At 39.8% G+C, this 23,362-nt stretch overlaps 1 protein-coding gene across 2 annotated transcripts in view; it reads right to left on the reverse strand.

Moving 5' to 3' along the window:
• LOC137938761 (biotin--protein ligase 2-like) overlaps positions 1-23,362 on the reverse strand; it is a 38,026-nt gene that overhangs the window by 5,135 nt on the left and 9,529 nt on the right. For both annotated transcript variants that reach the window (XM_068783792.1, XM_068783793.1), the window contains 5 exons: positions 17,865-17,985; positions 17,443-17,595; positions 10,090-10,135; positions 6,934-7,003; positions 6,786-6,862 (listed from right to left, as the gene is read on the reverse strand). In XM_068783792.1, coding sequence (XP_068639893.1) covers positions 6,786-6,862; positions 6,934-7,003; positions 10,090-10,135; positions 17,443-17,595; positions 17,865-17,985 — 467 coding nt within the window. The remainder of the gene's footprint in view (positions 1-6,785; positions 6,863-6,933; positions 7,004-10,089; positions 10,136-17,442; positions 17,596-17,864; positions 17,986-23,362) is intronic.

The following is a 23,362-nucleotide window of genomic DNA, read 5'->3' on the forward strand; positions in this document are numbered from 1 at the left end:
TAGTTTATTCATAACATAAAAAGGAGTTATAAAATGGAGATGAGGATAGAAGGATTCTTATTATGTAAAATTGAAGCATGTTATTAATATGATAGCATCCAATAAATATAGCCTTTTGAGACCATGCATTGAAATATTATTGTACTAACAGTTTCAAGTGATTGCCAATTTTTTGTGCTAGCTACAACATTTGTGCTTTTCAAAGTATTATCAGAGCAAAGTATACAAAAAGAGCTCCAAATTAAATTTGTATTTCCCTAAAAAAAAAATTCAAACAGGGTACACAAATATAAATAATTTTTCAAAGTAAATACCCAAGTCATTTAAGAATAATCTTCTAGAAATGGAACAATCAACTTATACCCCAAGACTGAGAGAACTCTATCTAAGACTAACAAAACACTCCAAGGCTCCAGGTATCTAAATGTACTATATAGAAAAGATGAAGACTTGCCAATGTTTACCTTACAAGAACAAACTGTAGAGTATGTTAAGAAGGAACGAATTGTTGCAGGTTGGAAAGTGAAGGACACACGAGCTTTAAATTTTGCCTCATCATGTGGAAGCTAGATTGTCTTCCTAAAAATATTGGCAGGTTGCATGTCAGAAGGCATCAGCCTATGAAATGGATTTGAAATTTTGGTTATTGCATGAATGTTATGTGGAGTCATATGCTGGATATGATGCTTGATGTTTGAGAAGAAAAGTGGTAGTTGAGCAGTATCCATTATAGAAAGCCCTCTCTTATGTGGCAGAAAATTATTATGCTCATTCCTTGGTTTTAAGAATCATTCTCATTTTCATGCTGGTAATGGTTCCTTCATTCACATCTGGACTGGTCGTTTGCTGGGAGACGGGCCTGTTTGCCATTCTTATGCTTTACTGCTTTTGGTTGCAGAGGCCCTAAGCTTCTTATCACTGATGCTCATCCTTACAAGTAACTTTAATGATCGTTGGAATTTGTATGAAACTGCTGTTTTGATAACCTTCTTATTGATTAGAGGGTCGCTACTGCCAACTCAATGGAAAGGATTGAGTGATTTGGTCCCCTAAAACAACCTGAGTTGGGAGTCAAAAGGCATCTGTAAAAATGAAGATTTGGGTGAAGAAAGAGGAGAAAACTGAGAAGAAAAGAGAAGGAGTTTTCTCTGAAGAGCCAAGAGAGGCTCATAGGGAATCGTGCACGACTTCCCAGATTCTCTTAAATAACTGTCTTGGGGTAATAATTATAAAAATAATTATATGTGGTATATAACGCCTAAATATTATTCTGCCAATGGTTTTCTAGGTGTATAATCCATCTATCTCACGAGCGAAACCAATCGTTCTCCTCGTCGCAAGATCCTAAAAAACACAATGAGTAGGATAAAAATGTGAGAGAACAATTCATGGACTTGGTTAGCTGACTACCCAACAACAAATTTAAGGGAAACTTGGGGACAAGAAGTGTTGACTCAGGAGATAGAAAAGAAGATGGAGTAATATTCCCTACTCCTAGAACAGGAGAAGTAGAACCATCAACAAGATTAACGTATTTAATACACAAAGACTCTTTCAAACTAGAAAACAATTATAACATACCTGACATGTGTCTAGAGGCTCCTGAGTCAAGAACCCAGGATGGTGATGAGTAAACATGATAAGCTACCATACCTGAGTCAACACTGGTAGAACTAGGAACTAGGATGGAAGCATGAGCTACAAATGTTGAGGACGAGGCAATAGAGATCTGAGCCATGCGTTGAGCAATCTGCAACTTTTGTTGTACCAATTGTTGCACCTCATTTGGAGCACCCGATGTAATCGACATAGAAGAATCTAAACTCCCACTTCCACTATCAGGAATTGTAGAATTAACCCATGCAGGTTTCTCAAACTTAACCCAGCATAAGTCAAAATAATGATTATTTCTGCCACAATGAACACACTTCATTTCTGACATTGGGCCAAGCATCCAACATTGGGCCAATTTACGCAGATCTCAAAAAACCCAATGAGGAATCCAATTAGGCAATCAAAGTGTAGAAAATCTTTCAATGATTCATAAAGACTAGTAACCCTAAGGTTATGGCAGAGAAAAGAAGAAAAAACTTAACTTTGATGAACTAGCATAAAAAACCTATAATTTTTCTCCTTCGAGCAGATCATCCTCTTAAAAAATGGCAAGAATCTACAGTAGAATGCTCCCAATAACGATCTATTGCTTTGATACCATGTAAAAATCAAGATCGGGTGAAGGAAGAGGGAAAATTTGAGAGAAAAAGGAGAAAGGAGGAGAATAACTTTCTGAAGAGCCTAAAAGGCTTCATTGAGAATTGTGCATGAATTCCCAAACTTCTTAAATAAGGGTTTTGAGTTACAAATTACAAAAATGCCCCTATACACTTAATAAATCTTAATCTCCTTATATGTCCCTAACTACACATCCTATGTACATAAAAATTTAACCATTGATATAATTTAAGGGGGGGTTAGTCCAAAATGAAGTGAGATGAATTACTCCCGCATTACTTAGTTCATTAGATTAAGGGGTTAGTGTAGAATGAATTCCACTTCAAGTGAATCATGTCAATTCATTCACTCAGGCAAAAAACAGGGAATTTAGATTCGGACCTATTTTCCGAATCAATCACTTGAAGAGCGGGACGCGCGTTGCACCCCCCCCCCCCCCATCGGCCTTCCTCGCTCTCCTCTCCCTCTCGACCTCCGTCACAGAGCACGAGAGGCCTCTTGGCTCTAGGACTCTCTTCTCCCTCTCGGCGTACCTAGGAAAAATTAAACCATCGTCTCCCCCCCCCCCCCCCCCCCCAGTCAGCCTTCCTCGCTCTCCTCTCCCTCTCGACCTCCGTCGCAGAGCACGAGAGGCCTCTTGGCTCTAGGACTCTCTTCTCCCTCTCGGCCGTAGGAGCGCCGCCTCCGTTGCTCACTGGCCCGCTATAGTCTCCCGCCAGTGAGGAAGACGATGGACTCTCTTCTCCCTCTCGGCGTACCTAGGAAAAATTAAACCATCATCTTCCTCACTGGCCAGGAGACTATAGCAGGCCAGCGAGCAACAGCGACGGAGGCGCCGCTCCAACGGTATGCTGAGAGGGAGAAGAGAGTCGTAGAGCCAAGAGGTCTCTCGTGCTCTGCGACGGAGGTCGAGAGGGAGAGGAGAGCGAGGAAGGCTCATCATAAAAATAATAATTTATATTTTTTATTTATAAAGTAATTATTTTTATTTATTTAATATTCATTTTATAATTACTATATTAATTAGTGATTTAATAGTCATAATTAAAATATTTTTAAAATAAATATTTGATAAATTGTTTTGGTTTAATTATCCCATTGCTATAATTAATTAAACCAATGGTTTAAAATTTTGTGACAATATATTATTAATTAATAATACATAAAAATATATATTATGTTATTGATATATATATATATATTTATTTATTTATTATATATTTTTTTTATTATTGTATTAAATTAATGGTTTTTAATGTTAAAACATATCTTATGTTATTAAAAATAATTTATTTATTTATTATATTCGCTTATGTTATTTTTTTTTTTTTTAATAATTTTTTCTAGCCACAAGTAATTATTGTATTAATTTATAATAAACTATAATCATTAAGTAATATAATATAGTTTTCATTAATTAGGATATTAATATATTTTAATACTACACGTTAAATCACTAAGTATAGTAACCATGTTTATTTTGGTTAATTATCTGTTTAGGTATATGTTTTATTTAAGTATATTATAAAATGTTACTCATTTTCTTGTTTATATGATACTTTTTATTTGGGGGCACAAACACTGGAATCTGTTTTCTAATGCACTTGAACTCGTCTATACTAACACCCAAGGATGAGTTGAAGTTGAATCAATTCATTTAAGATGAATTGAATTCTTTTCTTCATTTCAAGTTCATTGTGGACCAACCCTCCCCCCTAAATGGAGAATAAGATTACATAAGAAAGTAACCACTGAATTGGTAAAATGACCAAAATACCCCTGGATGTATTTTCTAACAATGAATAAAGCCTTCCTCCTTAAGTGGTTATGGAAATTCAATAATTTTTCTCAGCTAATTTGGAGATCTATGGTAGCCACTAAGGTAGGTTTTTCAAATTTTTGGTGGACTCGAGGAAGAAAATTTTTTCTCGCTTTGGAAATCTTTTTATCCTCTTCTTCCTCTGTTTGAAAAAGGTATATGGGCTGTGGTGACAAGATTCAATTTTGGTCTCATTGGTGGACTGATAAGGAGCCTTTCCGAGATAGATATAGCATGTTAAAAAGGATAAGTGTGTGCTGTAACACCACCTAATTTTGAATTAGATATAGCATATTAAAAAGGATAATCCTGGAATTTTAATTTTAAAAGAGGTCTGAATGAATTAGAAACTAATCTGGTTTCTAATCTTATTGAAGAGCTTAGTATAGTTCAGATATATGAAAACAAACAAGACAAAATGATATGAATGAGTGACAATAGTGGTCTATTTCAATCTCTTCGGCATATACATATCTCAAGTGGATGGTTTAACAATGATATATATCATGATGCAGTCTTGGAGGACTTCTGGTCCCCTAAAGGTTCTTTTCTTCCTATGGTGTGCACTTTTGAATAAGATTCTAACAGTGGATAACTTGAGAAAACGTGGTAATCAGCTCTATTGTCCCCTTTGTCCGTTATGCAATGAGGCTGATGAAACAATAAATCATTTATTGTTAGTCCTTATTTTTGGACTAATGTTCTTGATAGATTGGAATTCAGTTTTGCATTCCAATGACTCCCTTTGGAATGTGCAAAATGATTCTTGACTTTAGGATTCAAAAATTGGGAAAGCTTATTATATCAGCTTGCTTAGCTCATATCCCTTGGGGTATTTGGAAAGAGAGAAATAACAGAAGGTTTAATAGCAAGTTCAGACCTGAAAATGAGATTACATCAATGATTATAGGACATATCTCCTCTTGGCTTCACACTCAATCTGAGTTTAGCACCATGAGAGATATTTCTCTTCGACACAATTGGAATATCATTGCTCATATGACGTTTCCATCTCGCCCTCCCATCATGGTTAGCTTGAGTCCACTTCCGATTGGTTATTTAAAACTCAACTTTGATGGTAGTTCTATTGGCAATCCAGGTCAAGCAGGAATTGGAGTTATTCGAGATTCAATGGGTATTCAGCTTCTATCATTTTCAGGAACGCTAAGAATTTCAGATTCTACAAATGCTGAAATGTCTGTCTTCTTCAAGGTTTTGTGACTTTTCAGGACAACTTTAATATTCTACTCATTATTGATGGAGAATCAAAGGTAGTAATTGACTGGTGTTCAAAAATTCAATACCCTCCTCGGCATCATTGGAGAATGTTTCATCAAATAATAAAGATTACTTCCTCTCTTGATTGTTTTTGGTCACATGTACCTAGATCAGCAAATGATATTGCTGATTCTTTAGCTAAACAAGGAGTTTCCCTACAATCTCTTGTTGCTAGGGTAACTCTCTTTTACTTGTGGGGGGGGGGGGGGGGGGGGGGGGTGGGGGGTTAGTCCACAATGAACTTGAAATGAAGTGGAATTCAATTCATCTTAAATAAATTGATTCAACTTCAACTCATCTTTGGGTGTTAGTGTAGACGAGTTCAAGTTCACTGGAAAACAGATTCCAGTGTTAGTGCCTCCAAATGAAAAATATGATATAAACAAGAGAATGAGTAACCTTTTATAATATACTTCCTAAACAGATAATTAACTAAAATAAACATGGTTACTACACTTATAAGTGATTTAACGTGTAGTATTAAAATATATTAATATCCTAATTAATGAAAAACTATATTATATTACTTAATGATTATAGTTTATTATAAATTAATACAATAATTACGTGTGACTAGAATAAATAATTAAAAATAAATAAATAAAATTTAAAAATAACATAAGCGAATATAATAAAAATAAATTATTTTTTAATAACATAAGATATATTTAAACATTAAAAACCACAAATTTAATACAATAATAAAATATATATATAGATATATATTTATCAATAAATAATATATACTTTTATGTATTATTAATTAATAATATATTGTCACGAAATTTAAAACCATTGGTTTAATTAATTATAGCAATGGGATAATTAAACCAAAACAATTTATCAAATATTTATTTTAAAAATATTTTAATTATGACTATTAAATCACTAATTTAATACAGTAATTATAAAATGAATATATTGAATAAATTAAAAAAATTATAAATAAAAAATATAAATTATTATTTTTATGACGATGGTTTTAATTTTTCCTAACTTAGGAAAAATTAAACCATCATCTTCCTCACAGCGCGTCGTTTTCCTCAGCGGCGAGAGACTACGGCAGGCCAGCGCGCAACGGCGACGGAGGCAGCACGCTGACGGTACGCCGAGAGGGAGAAGAGAAAAAAAAATTTGGGGGAGGAAGGCCCAGCGGGAGGAATTTTTCTCTACAAAAGTATGTTTTCTCCAATTATAAAAAATCTTTTTTTCTTTTTTGAATACTTGCTATGAAGTCCTGGCTTTTTTTTTTTTCAATATACGCACTCTTCAAAGAAAAAAAGCTATAAAGTCCTGGCTAATCCAAGTAGTTTAGGCTTTTCTAAACTTCAAAGTCACCTTTATTCGGTGAACTGGATCTTTGGGGTTGCCTTAGCTATTGTTGCTATGACAACTAATAGGATGTATCTTATCTATGTCAATTATGGTTATAAGAAACAAAGTACAGATAGCCTACCTGTTACCATCAGGATGAAGCTCATAATATTTTTTGTCCTCACCAATGGCCAATAGATACCCGGAGGATGTCAAACCCTGCATCAAGAAAGATGATGTTATACTGATTAGTGCCAAGTGGAATCTCTTGATCTTTAAGTCGAACTCACCTCAATCGTGACTGGAATAATCTCTACTAACTGTTCCTCATTTCTTTCCTCCACAAAAACCTTTTGCCCACTGCATAGAAAACAATTATCCAAAATAAACACTAAAGTTTAGACCCACTAAAGACCAAAATAAGAAGAACAAACACCTTCAAAGAAAACAAAAGAGTTGGAAAAGATCATTCATTTTAGGCACATTTATAAGATATAAAATAGTATTATAAACTTTTCTTACATCTTAAGGAAACACAGTGGATCTAATAGGTAACATAAAACCCCATTGATGCTCTTTTCAATTTCCAAATCTTTCACACCAAGCTTTTTGAACAAGAAACATCCACTTTCCTTGATGCTATATCATATTAAAATGGCCCCTCCCCCTGGTTGGCTCAAGAAAAACTTTGGTGGGAGCTCCATGGGAACCCGGCCAGCTAAGGTAGGAGGAATCCTAAGGAACAGAGAAAAATGCTTTTTTTTTTTTTTTGAGAAATGACTGTGAAAGATCCATACAACTAGCATTTTCAAGACTAGCAGAAAATTAAAGATCCATGCAACTACAATTTCAAGAAAATTGTTTGATGTGCCTTATGCTCTCCATCAGTTCATTCACTTGTTTCACCATGGCCGACAAGATTGATTTGTCCTTGACTGAAGTCAAATATATGAACTCTCATAGACTCACCAATTGCAAAACTCAAGCGGCTATAGAAAGGCCATAATCTTTTGTGAAGAATTGTTTTGTGCAAAGAGCCTATAAAATCTTTTTCGTTTTTTTTTTTTTTTGAAAAGCTTATTCGCAAAATTGGATCAGTTAATTCCCATCGTTAAGCTCTCCTTGGAGGTGTGAGGGTACTTATGTAGATTCTGTAAGGAGCCAAGATGATACTTGACCACCTCCTCCTAATGGTTGGTTAAAGTTTAATTTTAACAATACCTCCAATGGAAATCCCGGTCCTGGAGGAAGTGGGGGTGTTTCCTGTGACTTTGGAACAGATCTTGTAGGCAACTACACCCTTGGAAATTTTGATTCAATAGAGGCAGAGCTTCAGCTCTGCTATGAGGATTGCAAATTTTTAAACAGCAATTTGTGTCTCCATTGGTGATTGAAGGGGATTCTCAAGTGGTTGTTGGGTGGTTCTCTAAAGAAGTATCTCCTCCTTCAACATTGAGGTTTTGGTGATTTGTGATGGTATATAGATATCTTGGCTTCATGTTCTGAGAAGCAGGATCAGTTTGGCTGATTCATTGGCCCAAATGGGTGTTCTTTTATCTGTTCTTGTGCAAAGTGACACTTATCCATTTGACCCAGGTTAATTTATTTTGTTTTTTCATTGTCCAGTTTGATTGTCATTCTTGTTCTTATTCGCTTCTTGTATTGTTGTTTGTTTGTATGCAAGTAGTTATCTAGCTACTAGATTTTGTAATATTATATTCTCTTCTATTCAATGCAGTTCCTATCATTTTCAATTTTTTTATTTAAACAAGGTGCAGAATAAACTCATATCTACACATCATGCTTCATCAGACTCAGCCTGAAGGAATATAACCAAAGCTTCAATAACAACTGCCATCTACCCACAGCAACCCGGCATCTAATGGTTGCAAGCCAGCATCTACAATCTACATGTGCCACTTTGAGGGGGAGTGTTAGAATAATTACATAGAATATGAAGGGAATTTCATTGTAGTGTTTGAGTATAACAAGGAAGAAGACTCCTTTTAAGAGTCCTAATTTGTTTCTTTAGAAGAGTTCAATTTAAATTCAGAAACTTGTAATATGTAACTGTAAAAGATGTGAAACTTTAAGAGACAGAGAGAAGAGAGGGTACAGAAAGAAGGGGAGAAGAGAAAAGAGCAAAGAAGCTCTGAATGAGCTGTGTTGGTGTTCGTGCACGACCCCCAATGCTATTTATTAAGTTTGGATGACAAATTACAAAAATGCCCCTCTTTACATAAAATCGCTTATTCCCTTATAACTCCCATTCTACACTTCCTATGAAAATAAATATTTGAACGTAAATTAAATTAAGCATACTGAACAAGATAGTGCCATAATATGAAATATCCGATTATGTAAAATAACCAAAATGCCCTTGAGCTGATTTTCTCACAGTAAATATAAATAAAGTCCGAGGGGTCGAACAAATATCTTCGGACATCTTTTTTTTTATGAAATGTGATTTTATTAAGAGATCAAAAAGGAGCTAACTCCTAACAACAAGAGATTGCAAGGAGGCTCCTTGTTTGGCTAAAGCATTAGCCACAGAATTCACTGATCTCGGAATGAGAGACCAAAAACAATCAAAAAGATTGACAATATCCAAAATTTCAAAAAAGGCATCCCAATAGCGCCACAGAGGTGAAGAGGCATTCTCGCACCAACCGATCACCACCTTAGAGTCTCCCTCAATCAGGATCGTTCCTAAGCAATGATCACGAAAAACACGAAGCCCATTAAAAAGACTTTGATGCTCAGCCGTCGTGGAGTCTGCAATACCGAGAGGCCCGGAGAAAGAGACAATCTTGTTCCGAAGAGAATCACGAATCACGCCACCGAAACCGGCTAAGCCAGGATTATCAAGAAAAGATCCGTCAAAATTCAACTTAAGGACTCCAGCAAGAGGCGGGGTCCATTCACAGATGACGGGGGGCTTCGAAGAAATGTGGAGTTGGGCTAGGCTCCTCCAATTATTTTTTTATGGATGATCCCAAGAAAGGGGAGAAGGCTTTCGAGAGTGAACCAAGTAGCAATATTGCCTGAGATGGTTTCAATGACTCTATCTTGAGTGCGGAATTTGGCATTGAATCTTCTTTGATTGCGCTCCAGCCAGAGACCCCAAGGGATGAATGCAGATAAAGCACACATCATTAATTTTCCAAGACCGGGGATAGGAGTCCTGGCAAGCATTCGGCAGGTGGCAGCCAAGTCCTCAGGGAAGCACAGATGGAGCCTAATTTTCAGCCATCCTTTCTTACCCATTTCTATCATTTTCCTATTTTCCACTATGATTTTGCATTCTGACAGTAGACATAGGAAGGATGCAAAAGTGTGAAATAAAAAGGTTAACATTTGTGTGTAGCATTATTTTTACATAGAGTAGAAACATATGCTAGCCAATAACGAGTTCACCAAAAATAAACCAAAAACAGTAAATTTACCCATGCAACCATGTCTTGTAATATAGTTCCTCAAGTGCTTGAAACCCTGAATGGCAAAAAACATAAGTGAATCACATTATCCAGTTCACATTGACAAGCACTGCATTAAGCCTTTCTACAAGTACCACGTCTTGGAGACAACAAAACCATGCAGTACAAGATACCTCAACCAACGATAGAACAGAAGAACTGGATAGTTAACCCAAATAAATATACTACTAGTTCAGTTTAATAAGTGTAAACATGTCAATGATCCTAAATCACAAACAACCAAATTCTAACGTGAAATGCAGCAATCCAAAAAGTAGGTTCACTTTATCCTAGATGGTAAAAAGAACCCAATGTGGTCCATTTGTTCATCAAAGAAAAGGGTTGAGTAAATAAGGTGAACTGCAATTCATCTTGAATCGTGAGTCGTCGCATGACATGTGGATTGAAAACGAACTTTGCAGAGATTAATGAAACAACTGTTGGGAAAATGTTGGTCTCAAGATCCTCTTTCTACCAAGTTTGATGGTAAAAATATTTGCAACAAATAATACGTTTTGTGTAAGTTTTGAGCAGATATTTAAATCATTTCAAGCCTCCACAACTCTTACTATTCAAATAGTAGAGTATTCGAATAGTTAAATTAGCATCAGGCAAAACGCAGTGCAGAAGTGACAAACTATTTGAACAATCCCTATACCATTCAAATAGTTCAACCTCCAAAATACATAAACAAGAAAACTGTTCGAACAGTGAAGAAAGTGTTCAAACAGTTTCTTCAGCAGAAGTAGCCAAAAGTAAAACTATTCAAACACTAAAGAAAGTGTTTATAGCTCATCAACAGAATGGTATAGGGATTGTACTCTTCTCTCTGCTTCTTAATAGCATTTACACCTTTTACTCAAAAAAAAAAAGAAAAAAGCTCATCAACAGATGCCGCCCAAAACCTAAAAAATGAAAATGTTCCAAACAGTAAAGAAAGTGTACAAACAATTTTTATTTTTATTTTGAAAATGGTGAATACCATTCAAGGCAAAGCCAAAACAAAACAACAACAATCAAAGGAGTCAGCTAACAAATTAGCTGATCTAGGAACATGAAACCAAAAACGATTAACAAAGGAAGCAAGCTTCGGTAGAAGGGAGTGGGCATTCCATCTTAAGCTGTGATTCTTAAAAGGAAAAATTGAGTGAGCAACTAGTCGCCATGCCTCTATGGTTGCCGAGAAGGGCTCTCTTATCTCTCAGATCGTGGATCTAGACCTGGTGGAGGAACAAAGGTATTTAAATTCTGATGAGTTTTCACTCCAAAATTCTCTAAATTATAAGCTCAATATTATCCTCCATCAAGAGAAGGTTCGGTGGAAGCAAAGAGTCAGATTTAAATGGCTAAAGGAGAGAGATGTGAATACAAAGTTTTTCCATGACATCGCCTCGGCAAAGAGGAGATCCAATCGAATTACCTCATTATGCATTACTAATGAGGTAACGTCGTGTCGAACTACAATTGCTAATGAGTTGGTTAAGTTTTTTATAGATTTATATTCGGAGGAGTGTACCAACAGACTGTGGTTTTCACACATTAGTTTCTCGTATCTCTACCGAAGCTGCCTCACTTATAGAATCTCCCTTCTCTTCGGACGAAATTGAGCGGGGCCGTCTTGGGCATGGAAAGTGACAGGGCCCCGGGTCCTAATGGTTTTAATAGAGACTTTTTGAAAAAGTTTTGGGCCTGTCTTAAGGAAGATATCAGTGTTATGATCGATGGTTTTTTCAGAAATGGCATAACATTCCGCAACATCGATGCATCATTTATCACTTTGGTTCCAAAGAAAGCAAGTGTGGAGAAACCAGAGGATTTTCGCCCTATCAGTCTGGTTACGAGTGCATATAAAATTATTGCAAGAATCCTAGCCCACTATTTAAAGGTATTGCTCCCCATCGTCATCCACAAAGGGCAAGGCACTTTCCTCAAGGGGAGAGAAATTTTAGAATCCACAATAGCTGCACATTAGCTTATGGACCACTTCAGGCGTAACCAGGACCCGAGAATCGCCCTTAAGCTTGATCTTGAAAAACCTTTGACAGAGTTAACTGGTTCCTGCTTGATGAGACGATGGAAAAAAATGGGATTTGGAGAAAAATGGTGATTTTGGATAAGAAGTTGTGTGGGCTCAGCATCCTACTCTCTGATCCTCAACGGTTCAGTATGTGGATATTTTAAAGGAACTAGGGGGATTAGGCAAGGTGATCCTCTCTCTCCGCTCTTATTCAACATAGTAGCAGAATTCCTCTCTGCTATGTTTTATTCGGCAGTTGACCTTGCATGGCTTTCCCCAACAAGCCCCCACCAGGCTTTTAATATACCGATTTTGCAGTATGCGGATGATACTATTACTTTTGGAATCGGTGATATGGATAGTGCAAGGAGGATAAAAGCAATATTAGGGCTTTTTGAAATAGCATCGGGGTAGAAAGTTAATTGGGGGAAGACCTCTCTCATAGGATTTAATGTGAGCCCGGAGAATCTTGCAGAAATGGCAAATTTATTTGGTTGCTCTACAACTACTCTTCCAGCAAAGTATCTTGGTCTCCCACTCTTTCATGGGCGTATCTCCCAAAGTTTATAGAACCCATTGATCGAAAAGATTGAATCTCAGTTAGCAACTTGGAAGGGGTGCCTCCTCAACAAGGCGGGCAGACTAATCCTCCTTACATCTTGTATTGCTGGCATCCCAAACTATGCTTTATCCTTTATGCCTTGCCCATCTTCTATATGCAAAGCCATGGATAAAATGAAAAGAAGATTCCTCTGGAGAGGATCAAGTGATTCTTTCAAATATCACTGGTCAAATGGGATGATGTATGTCTTCCTAAGAGATTGGGTGGATTAGGGATTCAGATATCAAAAGAGATGAACAAAGCTTTACTTCTTAAATAGATTTGGAAGTTCAATACAAATTCTTCTAATCTTTGGAAGGATAGGGTTCGGGCCAAGCTGGGTTGGAATTCGTCATGATGGATGTCCAGAGGAAATCGGAGAGGGCTATCCTCAATATGGAGATCTCTTTATTTGCTTCTTCAGAATTTCTCCTCAGCCGGTAGATTCTTTGTTGGCAGTGGTAGATCTCTTAAATTCTGGGATGATTGGTGGATAGAGCAGGAACCTTTGAGAAACTCTTTCAGTAATTTTTTCCTTCTCTCCACACAAAGGGAAATTTCAGTAGCCGATGCATTTGAGGAGGGTGGTATGAACCTACATCCCCGAAGGGGTCTGTCTGACACGGAGGCTTTGGAAGCAAGCAATTCATTGGATTCTTTGAATCATGTCAGAATAAGGCCTTCCATTGTAGACGAGTTCATTTGGTGGCCTGACAAAAGCAGAAAATTCTCAGTTTCATCGGCATACAGATACATTAATGGTTGGGATTTGATGCAAAGTGAGCATGATATTTATTTCGTTTGGCATCTATATGCTCCTCCAAAGATAAAATTCTTCATGTGGGGTGCTTGTCAAAGTAAAATTATTACGGCAGATGTGCTCCGAAGAAGAGGTCACCCATCTATAGACCCACTATGTCCTTTTTGCAACAACGAAGCCGAATCCGCCAGCCATACTCTGCTCCTATGTCAATTCTCATGGAATGTGTGGACCTCTGCTTTATGCAAGATGGGGTTGCAATTCTGTATATCTACTTATCTGATCGGTTTTTGCAAGTCGATCATTGGCTATCCCCTTCTTGGTCTAGGTAAATTGATAATCTCAGCCTGCGCTAGTTTCGTTCCATGGGGGTTTTGGAATGAACGAAATAGAAGGAGGTTCGATGCTAAAATTGAATCTGAGGAAAGAGTAGCAGATAGAGTGAAAGGGCAAATATCCACCTGGCTTTTGACTAAGAAGCCTTTCTGTTCTTTCAAGGGCACCTCCATTCGAGATAACTGAAGTAATCTGGCAAGGATGCACATTGGGACCAAGGTTCAAGTAATGAAGGAGTGGACTCCCCCGAAGGTTGGTTACTTAAAATGAATTTTGATGGCTCTTCTTTTGGCAATCCGGGGATCGCTGGTTTTGGGGGTGTGATTTCGGATCTATCTGGAAATCATTGTTCCTCTTATGCTAGTCCGTTAGGCATCTCCGACTCTACATCGACAGAGTTACATGGCCTTCTTAATGGGCTCCGTGTGTTCAGAGACAACTGCAGTGGTCCTATTCACATTGAAGGGGACTCCAAGGTAATGATTGGTTGGTGCCAGCGTAATTCCCTTCCGCCATGGAGGCATTGGGACATTGATCAAGATATTTTAGATATTGCATCATCATTTTCTTGTATTTGGTCTCACATTCCGAGATCTGCAAATTCGGCAACTGATGTGTTTGCCAAGCAGGGAGCTTCCCTGTAATCTCTTTATTGTAAGGGATCTGCTCCCTCTTCCTTTGTAAAATTTCTCTTGTTAATATAAAGACATCTTTTTCAAAAAAAAAAAAAGGAAGAAATGTCTACAATTTCATGTAGAACTGCCCAGTGATGCCACTGTGGCTCGGAAAAAGAGGAGCACCAGCCAATCACTACCTTGGAATCGCTTTCAATGAGAAGAGGGTCATTCAAGTGATCCCGAAAAATGATTAGGCCTTGGAGGAGAGCAAAGAGCTCTGCAGATGTAGAGTGGACAGAATTCCAGATAGTACCAACAAAGTCAGCCTTGCCCGGATTGCCAAGGGCACTTCCATCAAAATACACCTTTAGGATACTGAAGATGACGGGGAAGAGGAGGCAGAGCACCGCCAAGCAATGGCAAAGCAATAAGCTTCAATGATAGAGGTCCAGCTTTGATATGAGTGTCAGCTGAGAAGACTGAAAATTTGCTAGTATCAACACGCATACAAAGCGCAAAAGTAATGGAGACAACGGAGGGCAAGCGAGTCGGAGAGAAATGTAGGCGAGTGAGAACTAGTGATGGAAAATCTGGGCATGTTAAAAGCACGAGGCATGTGCGTAGGAGACCTCTGAGGCGGTCGAGACCACCATGTGGAGGCAACAGGAAAGGAAGGTATGGAGTCAAGCAAAGCAGAGAAAGCTGTTGGTGCACGTAGTGGGAATTGTGATGGCGACCATGATCCTACACCCAAAAGTGCAACCCCTTCAGACGCTAAAGGACGACAACTGACAGCTCGTCTAGAGTAAAGCAAGCAAGAAGAAACTGTGAAGCAACCAATTGGTGCATCAACAACTGACCCACTATTACCTTCAACAGCATAGGTGTATCCATCAAAAGACATGATGACAGCCTTGGTAGCCCAACAAGGATATCCATCTCCAACGGGGACAAGCGATCCTTTATCACTGTCCCGAATGTCACCCGCGCCTCCTTCCTCAAACAGTTTGAGCAAACTATACAAGAGTCATTCCAGGAGTCAAACTAGGGAGCTTTGGATGAGGTAGCTAGTTTTCTCAAACCAAACCACTAATTCTCAATCAACTTCTTAACAACAGTAATACAACACATGATAACCAAAATAATCATCACTCAGTGATGTAGTAATGATGATGTCAGCATCCAGGGAGGTGATGCACACAAAAAAACACAGGTCTAGAGACCTAAGCATATCAGAATTAGAGTAACCTAACATACAACCCTCTAGGGCCACAAGAAACTCATAAAATTGCTCAATTGGCAACACAAGCCATCAACCCAAAGGTTATGGCACAAAAAAGAGAGAGGAAAGATCTAACCTTGAACTTCAATCAACAGAGAATTTGAGAAAAACCTCTGCTGGAGAAATCACAAAACTTAGGGAAAGGAGAAAAACTTGTTGGAAACCATGCAACTGGATCTTAATGCTCTGATACCATGTGAAACTGTGAACTTAAGAAGAAAAAGAGAGAGAAAGAGTGCACAACAGAGAGAGAGTGCGGTAGAGAACTAGCACTCGTTAAAGGTCCAAGATTGACCTCCCTGTATTAAATAAGTGAAATTAGATGAAAATGTCAGAGTGGTTCCGTCCACTCTTGTAGGCGGTAGCTTTCCGCACCTAACAGATCGGTCTGTTGGGTGCATTGGCTAACCGCTATCATGGTATCAGAGCTGGGCACGCCACGTCCCACGTTCAAATCCCGTGAGAGGCGGTCAAGAATGGGCGGGGTGGGTGTTAGAGTGGTTCCGTCCACTCTTGTAGGCGGTAGCTTTCCGCACCTAACAGATCGGTCTGTTGGATGTATTGGCTAGCCGCTGTCAAAAAAGTACATAAATGCCCCTCTACACTCAAAACTCTAAAACTCCCTAAATAAATCTCAGAATAAAGTGAAATTTTGAACCAAATAACGCCTATACAAAGACAAGCTTACTACTCAGCTAGAGGGATAATCTAACAAGAGTAAAATGACCAAAATAACCTTCTTCATATATTTCAACAGAGATCTTTTCATACACTTGAATTTTTGCTAGAAAAGGAAACAGATAGAAAGAGAAAAGTAAAAATAAATAAGGAAGAAGTAAGGAGTCAAAATTTCTAACAAGTATAAAACGATAGTATGCTTCCTGCCCACAACTCCTTTGCCACTGATTCTCAATTAACATGATGAAAAGAAGCCCATAAAAACCCATACAAACAGTGCGTAAAGTTCAACCACCTAGCAGCTTCAAGGTAAAAGGTAAATATGAATGAAACAAGTCTGAGGTGAACAAAAATGTTGTCCAGAGGCATATACTTCAGGCATGTATAGCTGTAAAACTAATAAATTAAATTTGAACAACGACCATGGAGTTTGAGAAACCCAGTAACTGCACGGCCATAAAACTATTAAAAATTGAACTGTTAAACAACATTGATGTTTGATTAACCCAGTCACTGAAGACGCAACTATAGATTGTTCCTGGACTTTGAGTGTAAAGGGTACAGCTTAACTGTCAGACCCTTTACACTCAAAGTCCAGGAACAATCTATAGTTCGAGTCTTCAGTGACTTGGTTACTCGAACACCAATGTTGTTTAATAGAACTGTCAGATGCTGTTGTGTTGCTAAGAGTAGATAGCAGCTAGCATAACTGAAGAAAATAAACTTTTAAGCATAACAAAAAACCAAAGCAGACCTAGATACCTAGACTGAAATATAACTGCATTAGTCTCCATCCCTCACACTAAACAACTGCTACTACGAAAAATAAAATGAAATTACATGAAGGAAGACTGCTGACTATATTTTAAGGCTGAGAAACTAATAAAAGAACACCTAAATCATCACCTACTCAGTATCGGAAAAAAAAAAAAACAAGTCTATATATGCAAGTTCGTGTATATATACATATAGAAATATTAAGCAACTGCAAAACCTTATGGCTAAAAGACTGTGAATTACTATTCAATTCACCTTGGTTTGTGAAAGTGTCAAAAAATGTTTCAAATTTATTAAAGAATGCAGCAAGAATATCTTCCCGCCTCAGCAGCGATTCACAAGTGAACTGTTGTAGTACTTTGTTCAGGCATGTGGTTGGCTTCTCATTGTCCAAATTCAAGCCAATTCCTGAAAACATATCATGTAGAATTAAGTAATGAAATGATCAGTTTGCCATAAACTTAATCAAGTAAATTAAGGCTGCAACAAAAATCATTGAGAAACATTGTTGGGTATAAAGCTCATTAAGTCCATCAAATAAGTCATAAAGTCATAGTACAGTTTTATGAACTTAATTGAAGCAAGTAGATATTACCAATTTCTTAATTTATATTTTGAACGATGATTATTCATCCACAAAAATTAACATTATTTTATGTTACAGGTTGTGATTTTACCAGCACTGATGTTGAACTTCTTTGATTTATATGTTGAGGTGCATAGGATGCCTCCAACCTTAAGACCATTGAGGTAAAGATCATTCGGCCACTTTATCTTGACGTCAAGATGAGTGACGCCCTGCAAATTAAATATGTTACCAAGGTAAAACATCAAACAGATCTTCAGCAACTGAACCCAAATATGGAGAGAAACTAGCCTATGATGCAGATATAAATCTCTAAATTGCTGATAAGTCATAACGAACATCAAATTGCATAAAATACCACAAAAACATTCATGCTTTCCCTAATAACCACCTCTATTGCAGTTTTTTTTTTTTTTAAATGGTGTTGATTTTTATTAAGGCAAAAGCTCAAGAGAGCATATTACAAGGGAGGGAACCTTTCCCAAACAATGAGAGATTGCTGGGAAGTTTCTAATTTTGCCAATTTATCAGTCAAAAAGTTGGCTGATCTAGGAATGAGATTCTAATTACAATGTTTAGAAAATACAATGTCAACAATACTATCAGTGATGGGCCAATGGCGCCAAGGGGGGAGGTTGTCCTTGGAACACCAACTAATAACCGTCTTCGAGTCACTTTCAATGATTAACTTGCCATGGAGACGATCCCTGAAGATTTGGAGGCCGAACAGCAGAGCACTAACTTCAGCAGTATTAGAATCGGCAATGCCCACCGGACCAGCATAAGAAAGAATAGGGTCTCCATTGTGACCTCTGAACACACCACCTGCTCCTGCTGGACCAAGACATCCAATAGCACTACCATCAAAATTCAGTTTTATGCAGGCGCAAGGGGGAGGATCCCAAATAGCCATACTTGGAGCTCTGCTGGGGCCAGACATGTGATCGATCAAATTCCAATTTTCCCGAAGGGAAACCCCCGATAGAGTGGCAAAATCCTTCTTTGTATGAAGCCAGCTCGAGATGGGCGACAACATGAGAAGTCGTGTTGTCTGGGGTGCTAGCTTCGGAGTTGAATCTCTGATTGTTCCGCTCGAGCCAAATGCACCATGGAATATGCACAAGATAGGCCAAAAGAATTAACTTGCCCAGCCGAAGAAGGAGAATCCCTTGAACCATCACAAAGGTGCCAAAGAGGTTCTGATGTAGCCCCAGTTGGAGCCTGATTTTCTGAAAGATCTTCATCCAAACTTGCCACAAAAATCCAATGTAAGAGGACATGTTGGACTGTCTCTTCGTACTCGCCGCAAAGGGGACAAGAACGATCGGGGGCATTGAAGCCTCTTCTAAAGATTGTTTGAAGTAAGAATCTGTTCTCTGATGGCTGACCACACGAAGAATTTGATTTTGCTTGGCGCTGAGAGTTTCCAAGCCAGATTCGCCTTGTGCTCATGAGTATTGTAGTCTTGTTTTTTTATATGAGAGTAAGCCAAAGTGACAGTGAATCGGCCATTATTATTGGGCTTCCAAATCAGCTTATCAACTGAGTGCTCCCGGATAATAGTACTGCTGAGTTTAGTAAGGAGAGAGCAAAAAGCCAACGATTCCTCATCATTTAATCCCCGACGGAACGGGAGACTCCACGAGTGATCACTCCATGAATAAGCCACAGAGCAAGAGAGGTCGCTTGCCACCCTATGCAGCCCCAGGAAGTCCTCCGAGAGAGATCGGGGGCCACACCATTCGTCCGACCATAAGACAAGGTCCTTCCATTGCCCGTGTGAAACGAGGTATCATCTCTGAATACTTGAAGGAGCTTGAAAACTGATTTCCATATCGGGGATAGGAGGCGAGCAGTGCCACCCTCTCTCCACCATGCACCTGAAAACTGAAGGTAGAATTTCACCATATTCCTCCATATACAGTTATACTTGTTGTTGAAATTCCAAATCCATTTGAGCATAAGAGCTTTGTTCATTTCTCTTGTAGGTCGGATGCCTAATCCTCCCCTATTATGAGGCATGCAAATATCCTTCCAACTGACCAGATGGTATCTGAAGGTATCTTCTGAACCTCTCCATAGAAATCGTCGACGGATGGCATCAATTTTGGAGCAAACGGAGGCCCGACAGTGCATGAATGATAACAGATAATTTGGCAGCTCCGCTAGACAAGACTTGAGGAGAGTGAGACGCCCCGCTGTTGATAAGAGTTTACCCCCCCAAGTGGCTAGCCTCTTTTCAAATTTCTCAATGAGGGGGGACCATAGTGACGCCGAAAGCCGAGAATCAAAAAGTGGGAGCCCAAGATATGTAGCTGGCATATTTCCCACAGAGCATCCCAGATAGTTCACCATATCCCGAAGCCCAGCTGGATCAATGTGATAGCCAAGGAGAGTGGTTTTTCCCCAGTTTATGTTCTGACCAGAAGCCAAATCAAATAATCCCAGCATGGCACGCAATTTTCTGATTTAATCCATAGTACCAACCCTGAAGCAATTAGTATCATCCGCAAACTGGAGAATCGGAATATCAAAGGTTGTGCAATCAGTCGTGGGGAGGAGTCATCCCATGTTTTTGGCCGAGTAGATCAAGGAGAATAGGTATTCTGCCACCACGTTGAAGAGCAGGGGGGAGAGGGGATCTCCCTGTCTGATTCTCCTGGTTCCCTTAAAATACCCACAATTGTTCCGTTGAGAAGGACGGAGTAGCTTGCAGAAGAGATGCGGCTTTGGATCCAGAAGCGCCATTTTTCTCCGAATCTCATCTTCCCCAGGAGGGTGTCCAGAAACATCCAGTTAACTCTGTCAAATGCCTTTTTGAAGTCAAGCTTGAGGATGAATCTGGGGAGCTTTCGGACCTTGAAATGATGACTAAGCTCATGATATGCCATGGCTGAATCAAGAATGTTTCTTCCCTTAATAAAAGCACTCTGACCATGGTGAATGGCAATAGGGAGGATTGCCCTGAGACGACTAGCAAGGAGGCGTCAATCACCTTATATGCACTGGTAGTGAGATTGATCGGCCTAAAGTCGGATGGGAGCTCTGCCCCATCTTTTTTAGGGATGAGGGCGATGAAAGAGGCTCCGATACTCCTATATCTGATGTCATACTGATAAAAGGAGCGGGCCATGATGGAAATGTCTTCTCTGATGAAGGGCCATCAATGACGATAAAATTCCCCGTTGAATCCATCCGGAACGGGAGCACGATCCAAAGGAAGACCAAGGGCTGCAATTTCAATTTCCCGATTAGAGAAGGGGAGCTCGATGAGACTAGTTATAGCTGATGGAATAACCTGAAGGTTAACCCTTTGGAAGAATGGCCGGAATGGCCGGTGATCAGAGTATAAATCTGCAAAAAAATTCACTAGTGAGTCAAAAATAATGGCTCGGTCCGAGGTGGCCTCACCGTTGACGCCGAGCATGGCAATGCGGTTGGCCCTTCTTCGTGCAGAGGCGACCACATGGAAGAATTTAGTATTAGCATCCCCATCGGAGAGCCATTTGAATCTTGCACGTTGCTTCCAGTGCACTAACTCGTTGTGGGCAAAGGACTGCAATTGCCCTTGAAGGGCATACCTCTGAGAGACCTCTGACTTTCTCCTCAGAGTCGAGAGCGGCTATCTGAGCAAGGGCACCGGTTCTCACTGCCAAAGAAGAGGCCTTCTTTTCAGAGGCCCAAGACCTCAACAGCGGCTTCAACATCTTAAGCTTGATTGGGAAGATTCACCAGCTCGGTCCAACAACGGTCATATTCTCCCAAAAGGATTGGAGAGATAGATCAAAAGAGGGGTCCGCCATCCAATTATTGTTGAATCTGGAAGGGGGGAGGGGGCGGCAACTGCAAAAATGGGTATCAACCGTAATCGACCAATGATCAGAGACGACTCTATTGAGCATTTTGCCAGAGACGTTGCTGTAGAGCTGAAGCCAATCATTGCTGGCTAAGAATCGGTCCAGCTTTGAGAGTACAGGGGGTTGCCTACCATTTGACCAAGTGAAGGTCTTCGCAGATAGGGCAATCTCATCCAGGTCCCACCTGCCAATAAAATCAGCAAATAGCCTCATGGAGGTTGTCATTCTCCGGGACGGCGGGGATTTCTCGTGGCAGAAGCGAGTGACATTGAAGTCACCCACAAGCATTAGAGGAATAGGCTACATCTGACAAGTCCTCAATAGATCCTCCCCAAATAGGTGGCACTCATGGTGTTTGGTAGGGCCGTAGACACCAAGTAGGCACCAAATGTTCCCTGAACATTTGTTTCGCAGCTTGATGCCAAGGGAGTAAGAGCCACTGCAACGATCAAGCACCTCAGTAGTACTGGTGTCCCACATCAGTAGGATACCGCCTGCCAATCCCACTGCATCCACTGAAAGCCAGCCGGGCTCCTTTAGGTGCCACAACTCACGGATGTATCCAAGGGGTAGAGAAGCCACCTTGGTTTCTTGGAGAACAACAATATTTGCCTTGGTAGAGGCAAGGAGGTCCCAAATGGAGGCGCGATGACGCAAGGACCCAATTCCACAGACATTCCAGGGGAGAATAATCATTGATCATTATTCATCTTCTTTGACTTCTCAGATGGGTGGTTATCTCCCGGGAGAGGCTCCGTGAAGACGGTGCCCATCACTTTGGCAAGTTCCACTATCTGGGCCCAGGTTTCAAGGCCGTATTTGTGTTGTTCTGATTGGAGAGCTGCCACAAACACTTGACCTCGTTCACCCGGCTCTGGAATGATGAAATGTCTCATCTCTGGGTTGCAGGGGTATCGAATGGTGGCACTGGGTTCTCCCTGTAGAAGTTGTCTCTGCTGCCCTCTAGCTCAGCGTTGATAGGTTACAACAGGAGGGGGAGAATTGTTTTGCCTATGGGCACGAGGAGCGCGCTCACTGCTTCCGGACTCTATGTTGGAGAGGTAATTTTTAGGGTGGGGATTTATTGGGGGTGAGCTAGGGGGGGATTCCAATATCTAGGGGGAAGTTTGTGGAGTGTGGGGGTCATGGGGATGATTTGTAGGAGGGTCTGTGAGGGTTTCTATGGGAGGGGGGGTAAGGTGAGGGTAAGGGTATTTCTGGAGTTAAGACAGAGGGGTGAACGACATCTGGATCTGAGCCAAGGGTATTTTTTGGTGAGGACTGGGTTGAGTGGGTGGGTGAGTGATGTGTTGGATAAGTGGGGAGGAATGCCGGGGGGTCAGCGAGTATAGTTCCCATGCTAGCTATTAAGCTACCTGGGGGGATCGCAACTGCTGGGAGGGGGCAAAATCGAGAGGTGCACTTCCCAACTCATTGGTTGGCTGTGTGATTTCCCGAGGTTTGATTGTGCTTTCGGGGACCACATCTCTAAAATTATCCATCACAACAATGCTGATACGGATCCAGTATCGCGTTTTATCCACCACAACGCATTTGAAATATTGCCCTTCACATGGGTGAAGAGGGTTGATGAGGATCCGGGCCTCATCCAGATGGTGACAATGTTCCGCAGTGGGTCCAAAGCAATGATAGAGCCAAACTCAGACACGACTCTCAAAAAGACTGCGCTCTGCCATAGCCCAGTAGGAAGCCTTATAACTGTGACCCATTG

Source organism: Aristolochia californica, unplaced genomic scaffold, assembly GCF_029961685.1.
Source record: "Aristolochia californica isolate CCGP_79_NKW_82.1479 unplaced genomic scaffold, dmAriCali1.0.hap1 SCAF_8, whole genome shotgun sequence".
Taxonomy (NCBI): Eukaryota; Viridiplantae; Streptophyta; class Magnoliopsida; order Piperales; family Aristolochiaceae; genus Aristolochia; species Aristolochia californica.